The sequence below is a fragment of the Acinonyx jubatus genome, chromosome E1, assembly GCF_027475565.1.
Source record: "Acinonyx jubatus isolate Ajub_Pintada_27869175 chromosome E1, VMU_Ajub_asm_v1.0, whole genome shotgun sequence".
Taxonomy (NCBI): domain Eukaryota; kingdom Metazoa; phylum Chordata; class Mammalia; order Carnivora; family Felidae; genus Acinonyx; species Acinonyx jubatus.
Window position 1 is genome coordinate 16,281,531 of NC_069397.1, and position 13,382 is coordinate 16,294,912.

The 13,382-nt window shown below is 35.7% G+C and overlaps 1 protein-coding gene across 2 annotated transcripts in view; it reads right to left on the reverse strand.

Annotated features, from left to right (window-relative positions):
* Positions 1-13,382, reverse strand: part of NSRP1 (nuclear speckle splicing regulatory protein 1) — a 60,574-nt gene that overhangs the window by 17,339 nt on the left and 29,853 nt on the right. Inside the window, exon 3 of one of the 2 annotated variants that reach the window (XM_053211642.1) lies at positions 9,689-9,694. The exons of the other annotated variant lie outside the window; for it this stretch is intronic. Within the exon in view, the coding sequence (XP_053067617.1) occupies positions 9,689-9,694 (6 nt within the window). The remainder of the gene's footprint in view (positions 1-9,688; positions 9,695-13,382) is intronic. 2 annotated transcript variants of the gene reach the window in all.

A 13,382-nucleotide genomic window follows, 5' to 3' on the forward strand; every position in this document is an offset into this window, starting at 1 on the left:
AAATTCAAGTCTAGATCCATCCTGGAGATAGAAAACCAGCCAAATTAAAAGCAGGATCAATAAAATTTTGTATTTTAAAGGTCAAGTTTTTCTAAGTCTTTAGAGATATCCTTGAATTAAAATATGAATGTTAAGACTCAACTTTTAATTCACGGCTCTTTCTCAACTTACGACAAGGTATGTCCTAATAATCCCATCATAAATTGAAAATATTTTAAGCTGAAATGCATTTAATACACATGACCTATCCAACATCATGGCTTAGGCCAGTCTACCTTAAACATGTTCAGAACACTCACATTAGCCTACAGTTGGGCAAAATGATCTAACACAAAGCCTACTTTATAAAAGTGCTGAATATCTCGCATAATTTACTGAATACTGTACTGAAAGTCAGTAACAGAATGGTTGTTTGGGTACAGGATAATTTTAAGTGTATGGGTTGTTTACTCTTGTGATCACATGGCTGACTGTGAGCTGTGGTTCATGGCCAGAGCCCAGCATCATGACAAGAGTACTGCATATCATTAGCCCAGGATAAGATCAAAATTTGACATACAATTTCTATTGAATGGGTATCACTTCTGTATCATTATAAAGCTGAAAAATCCTACATCAAACTATCCAAAGTCAGGGACTGTCTATGGTTTCTATAAAAAGAAAGGAGCAGCGCCTGGCTACCTCAGTTGGTAGAGCACTCAACTCTTGAGCTTGGGATTGTGAGTTCAAGCCCCACTCTGGGCATAGAGCTTATTTAATTAAAAAAAAGAAAAGAAAAGAAAAAGGAAGGATAAGTGAGAGAAGATTAAAAAGACAAAAACAAGTCCTCCTGCATAAATCAAGGAAGGCTTCATCTTACTGAACTCAGTAAGAGAATAGATTTCATGTATATGCCTTATGAATTAAAAAAAACTTAGATATATAATAATCACCAAAATATCAGCCTCTAACTTCAGAGTTCCTATATTGTATGGTATAAAAAGGAAGTACAGAATAATGGTTACAAGTGTAGGCTTGGGACTCTGACCGAGTTCAAACTGTTCTTTCCCTTACTAGCTGTGTTATTTCAGGTATGTTACTCATCTATATAATAGTACCTACCTCAAAGGTCCTTTAATCCTCACAAGGATTAAATGAAAATAAAATATAAAAAGTGCTTAGCAAGTTTCTGGCTCAAAGAAGTACTCAATAAGGGGTAGCCATCATTATTACCATTATTATTACTATGTTCATGTTTAAGAACATGAGACTGAAGAAATGTTTATATTTAAACAAATGGAAGTTATGGGAAAACAGTTACAGTTAAACCAATGTGCTCACCAGAAAAGCATGTAAACTCTGTCTCACCTTATATTTATTGCTATGCTTAATAAAACACAAGATTGTTATTTAATTAGAACTCTAAATACATATAGTATGATTCAATTTACATCTACTAAAATAGAAAAATCTATTCTGTAGAATATTTAAAAGGCTGTACATGTGTTTTGTGTTAAGATGCCTTAAGGTTTTATATCCAGTATACCAATCAACAGGAAAATGGAGGATGCATACATTCAAGTCCATTGCTAGCCATGGGATCTATGGCATAGCTAAGGAATGGGTTTTTTTTAGAACTGATAGTGGCTTTATTAGGAACTACTTATAAATGAAAATATACCTCTCCAAGCATGAGTAGATCAGAAAGAACCCTTCTTTGAGGGAGTCCTCTACTGTGCTGCTATAGTAATAACTGGATAGTGGGACTTGATCTGGGATATCTGCCTTTAATAATTGCTCTGGTTTAGGGTGGAGTTCTCGTTGAAGTATATTTTCTAAAACTTTGTTTTTCAGTAATTGTAAATTCACAGGTAGCTGCAAAAAAATGTACAGGAAGGTCGTTTGCCCAGCTTCCCCCAATATTAACATCTTAAATAACTATAGTACAATATCAATACCAGGAAACAGACATTGGTACAAACCACAGAGCTTATTCATATTTTACCAGTTATACGTGTATATATTTGTGACAGTATGTGTATAGTTCTATGCTATTTTATGAAATGTATAGCTTCATGTGACTACCACCACAACCAAGATATTTAACTGTACCATCACCACAATATTCCTTTTGTGCTACCCCTATACAGCCATACTCACCTCTTTTCCCCACCCCTAATCCCTGGCACCACTAAACTGTTCCCTATCCCTATATGTTACTTCATGAATGTTAAATAAATGGAATCATTTTGAACCTGGCTTTTTTCACTCAGCATTATTTTAAAGGACTATATATTGCTTAGTACAGATATCACAAAACACTTTAGTTCTTGCCTCAAAATATTCTAGCCTACAACTGGCCTAAGGAAAAATAGCTGTTAAATAAAATGATTAAAGCTGAATGTGACCAAACCACACAACACAATCACTGATTGATTAGTTTCAAAATTAGCAGGCAGGCAATTATTCTAATTTTATGTCTGAACACCAAATTAGTTTATAAAATGAGAGTATTCCTTAATAGTGTCTCCTAATAAAACCACAATTACCATTAGTTTTAAATGTAGGAAGATAAAAATTACTGCCTGTAAGGGCTTTTATCTTAAAGAAAAATAACTCAAGTTATAAATTGGCTCAAATGTAAACACTCCAACTGTTCCTAAAAGTGTAAAAACTGCCACTGTACCACAATCTTTCAAAATAGGTTTTATACCAAAAATCTCAGAGAAATAACTTTTCAGAAAACCTGGAGTAATAGTTCCTTGCAAATGTTTCACTTAATTCGACAAACATGTTTTGAGAGCCTACTAGGTATATAGCACTGAAAGTGAGAGAGGAGCCATATTTGGTTAACACCTTAGTTTTTTATGTCTAATCTAAGAGTTAGTAGGTTCCTATTAACTTTAATTCCAAGTAAGAAATTAAGAAATGAACATGAAGACAAATGAGATAAAATGCCAGGTCCATTTTATATATACTAGTAATATATAACAATATATTCTTTCTACACACACACACACACACACACACACACACACACACACACAAACACACACACAGAGTAAAGATGTGATTATCAAGTACAGGCACCCATAAACTGAAGAATTAAGAAAAACACTGCAACTGGATATTCTTAGTCTTTAGTACTTCATTGTTCTGTGTAGATAACAAAAATTATTTAATCAATCTAATGTTTGTCTCAGTAAGCTGCAGACAGATATGATCTAATTAAAAGGGAGATGGGTTTTTTTTTTTTAATGTTTATTTTTTAGTGAGAGAGAGAGTGTGTGTGTGATCAGGGAAGGGGCAGAGAGAGACACAATCTGAAACAGGCTCTAGGCTCCAAGCTGTCAGCACAGAGCCTGATGCGAGGCTCAAATTCACGGACTGTGAGATCATGACCTGAGCTGAAGTTGGATGCTTAACCAACTGAGCCATGCAGGCACCCCATACAAAAGGGAGATGGTTTTAAACACCCTCACAATCAGTTCAGATAAATGCAAAAGAAACCGTATGTCTGTGCCTTTCTTAGATCACTACACATGTTTAGATGGTTTGTCTCCTGGGCTGTGAGAACTACCAGAAGAGAAATAGCTTTATACTATGGTTTAATGACACTGAGAAAGAAATAAGATACTGGACACATTAATTTATATTATTGAATTACCTTTCTTCAGTCACAAAATTTTTAAAAATTAAAAATTCAGAAAAGTGTTCTGAATTTTTCTTTTTTGGGGGGAGAAATCAATCTATTTTTCCATAAGTAATAAATCACAATTTAAAAATCACATATGGACTTCTTTATGAAATAAGAGGTTTACCTATCCACTTATCCAAAACAGTTCTCAGCTAAAGAAAAAACAGTTCAAGAATCAATCCTTCTTTTTAAACATTTTTTAAAAATCTTCATTTATTTTTGAGAGAGAGCGTGTGAGCAGGGAGGAGCAGAGAGAGAGGGAGACACAGAATCTGAAGCAGGCTCCAGGCTCTGAGCTGTCAGCACAGAGTGCGAAGTGGGGCTGGAACTCCCGAACTGCGCGATCATGACCTGAGCCAAAGTCCGACGCCCAACTGACTGAGCCACCCAGGTGCCCCAAGAATCAATCCTTCTTCAAGTGGCTTATCGCTACAATTTTCAATTGTACTCTGAAAACTTAGAAATGATAACTTCCTGTTCTTCATTTTTTAAACTATGTTTTCTTTTTTTAACATTTATTTATTATTGAGAGACAGAAACAGAGCATGAGTGGGGGAGGGGCAGAGATAGAGGGAGACATAGAATCTCAAGCAGGCTCCAGGCTCTGAGCTGTAAGCACAGAGCCCACTGCGGGGCTCGAACTCACAAACCAAGAGATCATGACCTGAGCCGAAGTCAGATGCTTAACCAACTGAGCCACCCAGGTGTGCCATTTTTTTTTAAACTTAACGAGATCATTTAATAAAGGGCCTGCAACTCTGCAATCTCTATTATGAGCTTTATTTGTCCACATTCATATAACTCTTTTGTAAGTACAAAAGCCTATTTAAGAGATGTAAAAAATAGACAAAATTTTTATTATATAAGCTCTGACAGAAAACATGGATATGGCTATCAACAGAAAATTTATAAAAGAGAAAATATGAATGACCATTAGCTATATGAAAAAAGTTCAATCTTATCAATAACTAAGGAGATAAAAATGAAAACATTAACTTTTATCATCAAATTAACAAGAGATTTTAAACATTTTATCATCCAATGTTGGCAAAAGCAAATATATACTCCCACATTGTGAAAATGTGAAATAGTTCCCAATTTGGCAAAATCTATTAAAAGCCTGAAAAAATATCTATTTCTTTTGACCCAGTAATTCCATTTTCAGAAGTTCATTCTATGGATAAAAAGAAAAAAAACAAAAGATGTACAAAAAGATTTAGGTGCTAGGATATTCACTGTATTATATAATGGGGTATCTACTCACACTTGTGAAAACCTTGATGCAACCTAACTTTCAACATAAGAAGATCAGTTAAGTTGTATATCCTTCTACAGTTCTGCAGACACTTAAAGATTTGGTTTCAACGACGTTTAATGGTATGCGCAAACTTTAATGCTTTACCCGTTATCGGTCCACATTCACTACTCAAGAAGCTCTGCTCTAATAATCATCCCCTCTCATACTATGGCCACACTGTTTCTTGTGTCTTTTACCTTGATTAAAACCTTCTCATGAAGTCCAACAATCCCCACATCCTCATTCCCTTTGATGAACTTTAAATTCCTTGATTGAAACCAGCTTTTCCCTAATAATCCCCTTTCTTCTGAGGCTGTTCATGGCTCACATTCTTCAAATTAGGAAAACACTGTGTCATACGCTACGGGTAAAACCCCTACTCCTTTGAACTTCATGCCATATGACTGTTACCTTTATCCTTTTCTTCTCTCGATTTGTGAACCTTTATTACTTACTATCTCTGACATCTTGATTTCAGTTTTCCTCTCTACTCTACATCATGCCATCCTCCATACAACATCCTGACCTGACCTTGTTTTCCTCAGCTCCAGTAATGATGGTTTCGTTTCCTCTCTACTTAGTCACCCTATCATGGTCACTCTCGTCATTATCTGCGACTGCTGAAGCTCTGATTTGAAAATGTAAATCTGGAAAACCAACCCGACAACAACCACTATTCTTCTACCAAATTTCACTGAATATAAGATGTACATTATTTCACATTGTTACATCTCTGAAATTGGGATACACCTTGTAATCAGTGGCATCATCTAATTGCTACTGACCAAAAGGTATTCTTAATATACTTGGTATTGCCTACATATGTGTGAATATCAAAAGTGTCAGCATCAAAACCTTCAGAATGAGTACCATCAAGTGTTGGTGATGTAGCATTTCTTAAAATTATGCAATTATGTAGAGATAATTTACTTTGGACTCCCACTTGGGATTAGTATTTAACAGGCCTTCTTCACCATCTCCAAACACCCTCTTTATGACCACTAAGCTTGATGTCAGAAAGAGTGATAAATTTGGAAAAATAGTCATCAAGGAGTCTGAATGAAAAAGTAAGTTCAAAAAAGACTGATGATGACTCACTCACATTCATTCCATGGAAAATCTGAACAAAATGACAACTCACTACCATTAAGAAAAAAATAAACAAAAAACCCTCGATCTGAAGAAGTTTTAGAGATTCCTTAACCAACTATTTTAATTCACATTTTGCTTTTTATATAAGAGTAAGCGAAGATAAAGATTTACATCTGATTAAGACTAAAAGAATTCTTTCAATATTATATTGCATACTAAATATATAGTTAGAACTCTAACTCATAAGAAAGACTATCATAGTTTAATTGGTAGTGTTTTCTTAATGATGCATAAAAGCGCAACTTACAATGTTTCAGATTTCAATAAAATAGATAGCTCTCTTGCTCATTTATTTCCACTGTATCTTTTCTTTGATCTTATGGATGCCCTTAATCCCTTGATTTTTCTATTTTATTTTTTTTTAAGTTTATTTATTTATTTTGAGAGAATGAGAGAGCCATGGAAGGGTCAGAGAGAGGGAGAGAGAATCCCAAGCAAAATCCACACTGTCAGCACAGAGCCTGATGCAGGGCTCAAACTCATGAACGATGAGATTATGACCTGAACCAAGAGCTGAGCTGAAACCAAGAGTCAGATACTTAACCAACTGAGCCACCCAGATGCCCCTTCTTTGTTTCTGAAGTTTACTCTTGCCAATAATCTTAACTCCCTTGCAACACTGCCCATCTTCTGCACCTACTTGATAATCACAAATCTTGAATGCATGCAACCATCTGCTGTCTACAGTAAGGCAACCAAACATTCCTGGAAAATATAATTTCTTAGCTTCCAATTGTAACTGAGCCCTCATGCTATTTACCACTTCTCCTTTTTCACTTATCAAGTCTCTCTTCTTTCTCTACCAACTATATTCAGGTCTCTTCTCTTTTTAAACCTCCTATACTCTGTCAACTTTCCCTATACATGACAACACTACCTTTAAAAATTAAGAAAAATCATTATGTGCAAAGAATAACACATCTGTGAATTCATTACCCAGCCTAAGAAATGGAACATTATCAGTAAAGTCATTATATATCCTTCCCTAATCTCATTTCCCACCCTTTCCACCCTAAATTTTTATATCATCTCCTTGCTTTTTGTTAGTTTTGCTACATATGTATTTAAGGAGATCAGGACAAGGCCACCCCAAAATATGCTGCTTTGGCATATTGATTATTTTGAGTTGAAGACACTTGAAAAACAGCCAATGCAAGGACACTATGACCTTCCTTTTTCTTCCTAAAAGCAGGAGATAAAATTCCCATGTGAAAGGTGCCTTCTCTGTACTAGAAGGAAGAAGCACACTTATCACCCAAGATGGGGAGTCAAGATCAAGAGACATCTACATAGACATATCTTGTTAAAATAACTATCTTCCTTTAGTCTACCCACTTATTTTGGTTACTTTCCCACAATTTCTACTTTGTTCAACCTAGTATATAAGCACTTAGGCCTAATCACTTCTTTGGGTCTTCATTTTTCTTGTGAACTTTGCTTTTCTCCTGTTAATCTGTCTCGTGTCCAGAGACTCTATGATAGTAGAGTAATAGTTTACCTCCCTTTCAGCATATCTCTAAATGATGCTGATTTTGCATGATCTGAACTTTTATACATTCTCCTGCTGATGAACATTTGGGTTATTTCCCACCCCCTTCAAAGAAAGCAGCTGTGAACATTGTTGTCCATGTGTCCTGATACACATGTGTAACCATTTAGGAGAACTGCTACCATGTACAGCATGTTGTAGGGCATGGATCCTCAATTTCACTAAATGCTGACAAGTTGTTCTCCAAAGTGGTCCAACCAATTCAAGCTTCCACTTACAGTGTGTAAATTCCCATTACTTTATTTTTGTGAACATTTTATACTGTCCATATTTTTCTATATTTCTAAATGGTCTAAAGGAATATGTATTTTTTATGTAACCAGGAGGGACTATGATTATTATGAAACCAGAAGTTATTCTAATTTATTAAGTAACAAAAGCAACTTTAAGATCCTACTCAGAACTTAAAGTTAATTATGCTTAGTATCCACCAGTTGTGGAATATAAAGTGCCATCTGCCTTTGTGTGGTCAGTTTCTAATTCTACACCTTCAGTAAGTACTTAATGTTGCTAGGTCACTCTATGCCAAAGAGAGAATTGAGAGTACACTCTAGGCTTCAGAGAACTTCTTGTCTAGTTAAGGAGACAACTAAACAATACTTTTATGTAACTAAAGAACAATTAACACCAACCTAACAGCATTTATTCATTCACTGAAGTACTTTCTGAACACATACCATGTGCAAGGCACTATTCAAGGTACTGATGAGAAAACAATAAAATAAAGCCCCTGTCCTCAATGAACTTATAAGGAATAACAGACTAGTAAAATTTATGTCAGATATATTGCACTCTATGCAGAAAAACAATCAAAGAAAGGTACAGAGACTAAGGAGAGGACTGAATTTAAAATAGGACACTCAAGGAAGGTTTCAATGAGAAGGTGCCATTTGAATCAAGACCTGTAAAGTTAAGAAAACAAGTCATAATGAGATCTAGAGAACAGCTTTTCAGGCATTGAGAATAAGCAAAAGCATGGCTAACATGTCCAAAGAAGTGGGCATGGATGGAATACAGTGAATGGAAAAAATACTACCAGTATTAAGAATTCAGAGGAGGGGAAATCATGGTCTGAGAGAGTCAAAGAAGAATCTATGGAGGAGGAAAGCCTAAGACAAATTTAGAAAGATGGGTAACATAGAAAAAAAAGGTTGTATTATATAAAGGAAACCCTATAAAGATATATCATGACATAAACGTAGCAAGAAAGAATGAAGAGATCAACATGATTATAGCAAATGACTTCTGCATGGGTGCTAAGGGCTAAAATTGGACTCAGACCATATCATAAAAACAAGAACCGTAAGAGCGATGCAAAGACAAAAAAGAAGTTTTAAATTTTTTTAACTTAATGAAAAGTCATTTACAAAAATGATCTGGAATCAATATAATACGGATAATAGGAAATTAGACTAGGGGCAGAGAAGTTATAAGACTATGGCACATGGGAACAGATAAATGGGATAAACTAGGTCCAAAATATAAACAACTTGGAAATAGATGGACAGAATGAATGCAGAAAACAGGGTCAAACTTGTATTAAAGTTTCTAAGCTAGAAAACTGCAGAAACAGTAATCAGAGATAAAATGACACATATGTTACAGAGATCATTTCATCCAGAGCAGTGTGTTTAGAATGGTTACAAAATGAAAAGTTAAACTCCTTATCCAAATAAGATATGAATGTACTTTTTTTTTTAAACTTACATAATAGTTCTCCATTGAGAACTCAATTATACCTCCTATACAGGACATGATCCTCAATTTTACCTCCTTAAAATGCTTTATCACATCATAAATGGAGAACTTATTTATTCTACGTTATTCTCTAGTATCTATACATTTAGATTTTAAAGAACAGGCAAAGAACCTAGAAATGTATTCATTTGAAACAATTCCTTAGGAAGGCAAGTTTTAAATCACTGGAAATATGATACACATTATTTAATAAAATGATGTGGAGACCACTGTCCAGCCTTCTGAAGGAAAAATTAAAACTGTTTTCTTCCCTCACCTCATTCTTTATAACAAACACCAAAATACATTCCAGGCCTTATTAAACATTTAAAGGTAAATACAAGTTGCAGAACATTAAGAGAAGAAAATGTTTTATTAAAAGGTAAAATGACAGTATGTCTATACAAATGACTTAGAGCAACTAAGACTCTCATATATCAATAGTGGAAATATAAAATGGTGCACCAACTTTGGAGAAGAATTTAGCAGTTTCTTAAAGAGTTACACATACACCTAACATGCAACCCAGCTACTCCATGCCTAGGTATTCATCCAAGAGAAATAAAAGTATATATCCATACAAAGACTCATACACAAATGTTCACAGCCATTTTACTTTTAACAGCCAAAAATGGGAAACAATCCAAATGATCAACAGGTGAACAGATAAGCTGTCATGTATTTATAGAATAGAATATTACTCAGCAAGAAAAAAGAGTGGACTACTAAAACACACAGTGTGAATTAACCTCAAAGTAATTATGCTGAAAGAAGCCATCCACACCCCTCAACCACAGTACATAGTGCATGATTCCATTTAAATAAATTCCTCAAAATGAAAATTATAGTTACAGAAATCAGATCAGTAGTTGCCAGGGGCTGGAGAGGGGATGGGAAGGGGCAAGAAGGAGGAACTACAAAGGGACATGAGAAAATTCTGGGGTGTGATGGGTATGTTCATTACCTTTACTGCAGTGATAGTTTCATGATATTTACTTATACTTAGCAAACTGTACACTGTAAATAGGTGCATGTATATATCAATTTTACCTCAATAAAGCTTTTTAAAATGTTTATTTGTCTTAGAGAGAGAAAGAGAGTGCAAGCAGGGGAGGGGCAGAGAGAGAGGGAGACACAGAATCTGAAACAGGCTCCAAGCTTTGAGCTGTCAACAGAGCCTGATGCAGGGCTTGAACTCACTCACAAACTGCAATATCATGACCCAAGCCGAAGTTGGAAATTTAACCAACTGAACCACCCAGGCACCCCTCAAGAAAGCTGTTTTTAAAAAGTAAAATAACATCAGGCCATACACAAAAAAACTATAGACTATTTTTACCTGTGGTGCGTAATTTTATGTTTATCTTTCATGGTGGGTAATTTTAAATAAAAAATTAAATAATAGTAACAATTTTAACAAAATGAGCTGTGGTATTATAATTCAAAAACTTGGAAGAAGAGAGGATTTGAATCAGTGACAGGACTGAACAGTGTTTTAGAAAAGAACACCTCAATGAATTACCTCAGGAAGAACAGAAGAACATATTTAAAAATAAAGCCAAGAGCCAAAATATGTCAAACCAAGTACATACGAGGACAGGTACAGAGCAAATTCAAAGGCAGGAATCTAGTAGCAGAAGCAAATTATAATGCAACAGATGAACAGACTGACAGAGACAAGCTAAGGAACATGGTCCAAGTATACGAAGCAAATCATTCCTGGAATGCTTAAAAACACTAAGATATGAGACTGATTTTAAGAACAGAAAGCAGGGTGGCCCAAATCAGGTGGAGCTAGAGAGTGTGTAGCTAAAAATGGGTCATAGTCAAGTAGAGTGCAGAATGAACAAAAGCAGTGTAGCTGTGCACAAAAAATCGGAGCCCACAAAAAAAAATTCTCCTCAAAGTAAGGATGGCTGCTCCATCTGGCTTTCACTCCTGGTTGCTCAAAGAGAAATGGCCCTAATCCCAACAAAACACCCTTAGTAGCTTCTGAAATTTTAACTTCTCTCAGAAGTGAAGATATTTTAGTTTTAACTTGAATATATATAAATTCACTTTCATAAAGTATTAAAAAAAAAAAAGCTCCTTGAAAGCAGATATCTTATCTTATTCAAACTTTTATCAGTAACACCCAGTATTATGTCTTCTACACATCACATGCTTAAATGATACTTAAAAGTTTTGAACAAGAAAACCATCAAAAAAAAATGTGCACTGAAATCTAGATTATCCACCTACTTTTTTCAATTAAAAATTTTTTTAATATATATTTTAAGTTTATTTTGAGAGAGAATGCCACAAGGGAGGAAGAGTCAGAGAGAGAGAATCCCAAGCAGGATCTGCACTGTCAGTGCAGAACCCACGAACCGTGAGCTCATGACTTGAACCAAAGTTGGATGCTTAGCCGACTGAGCCACCCAGGTGCCCCTACATTATCCACTTTCTGAATTATCCCTTAATATTCCTAAACCAGTTTCCTTCCATTGCTCAGGACATCTCTTTTTTCCTTTCCCACTGTCAAGAAAATATGTGATCCCTAAATGGAAAACAACCAGTAAAAGCTTAAATAATTGGAAATGATAATTAGAAAAATTTGTGGCAAAAAAAAAAAAAAATCTCATGTAATCAAAAGTCAAACATACATAATTTGTTAAATTAGTCATACTCAGCTTACAGTTCTTGGTAAGATACTAGGCCAAGCTCCCTCCCTTTGAAGTTGTTCTACAAGTGAGAGACTGAATATAAGAAAAAAACAAACAAAAAAACCAAAATAAACAAACAAAAAACTGAAAAATCCCTGGGAAACAAATGCTGGCTTATCAGGACAAAGGGAGGGAAAAGTAGCAACCCAGAGCTGAACAACTTTGGGGGATGGGGCTGGATGATGGGACAGCTTTTCAGAAATGTCTCTCTCCAGTCTCCGCAGGTAAAAAAAAAAGCAATTGCTCTGAGGTAATGTCAGGGTAGTACTCCAGTTTGCCTGGGGCAGCAGACCTGATCTCTGTTTGCTGAACAAACTTCCTTGGGAGCTTGGTCTTGATAAAGAGCAACTCTCTGATGGAGTTACTACCCTGAGGGATATAGTTACTAGGTAGATGATGCAAATGGGAAGTCCAGACTAACACTGTAGGGCTCTCTGCCCTGAGGTTCTTCCTTCCTCTTGACAACCTTACCACTCCTCTCAAACAATACCAGTTAACTTAATGTAGCTGAAAATCTCAATGGAAAATGTGTTCATGGAGAAGAAAAGAAAACAAAAAAATTCAAGCATTAAAGAAGTATAAGGACAATTAAAACCTTTTTAAAGATTAAAAACAAAATACAGGGCACCTAGATGGCTCAGTCCATTAAGCAACTGACTTCAGCTCAGGTCATGATTTCTCAGCTTGTGGGTTAAAGCCTGGCATCAGGCTCACTGCTATCCCCCACTCATGCTCTCTCTTGCTCAAAATAAACATTAAAAAAGTACAAAAAATTGTACATACATTAAAAAAAAGTTAATGACCCAGACAGAATTTATTTTTTTAAATGTTTATTTTTGAGGGGGGGGGGGAGAGAGAGAGAGAGAGAGAAAGAGAATGAATATGCAAGCAGGGGAGGGGCAGAGAGAGGGAGACACAGAATCCATAGCAGGCTCCAGGCTGAGCTGTCAGCACATAGCCTGACACAGGGCTCAACCTCAAAAACTGTGATATCATGACCTGAGGTGAAGTCAGATGCTTAACTGATGAGCCACCCAGGCACCCCAGAATATAATTTTTTTTTAATTTTAGAGAGCGCAGGGGACGAGAGAGAGAATCCCAAGCAGGCCCCATGCCCAGCGTGGAGCCTGACACAGGGCTTGATCCCATGGCGATGGGATCATGACCTGAGCTAAAATCAAGAGTTGGATGCTTAACTGACTGAGTCACCCAGGTGGCCCCAGAATATAAATTTTAGATGACCCTAATACATAGCCTCAGAAATGA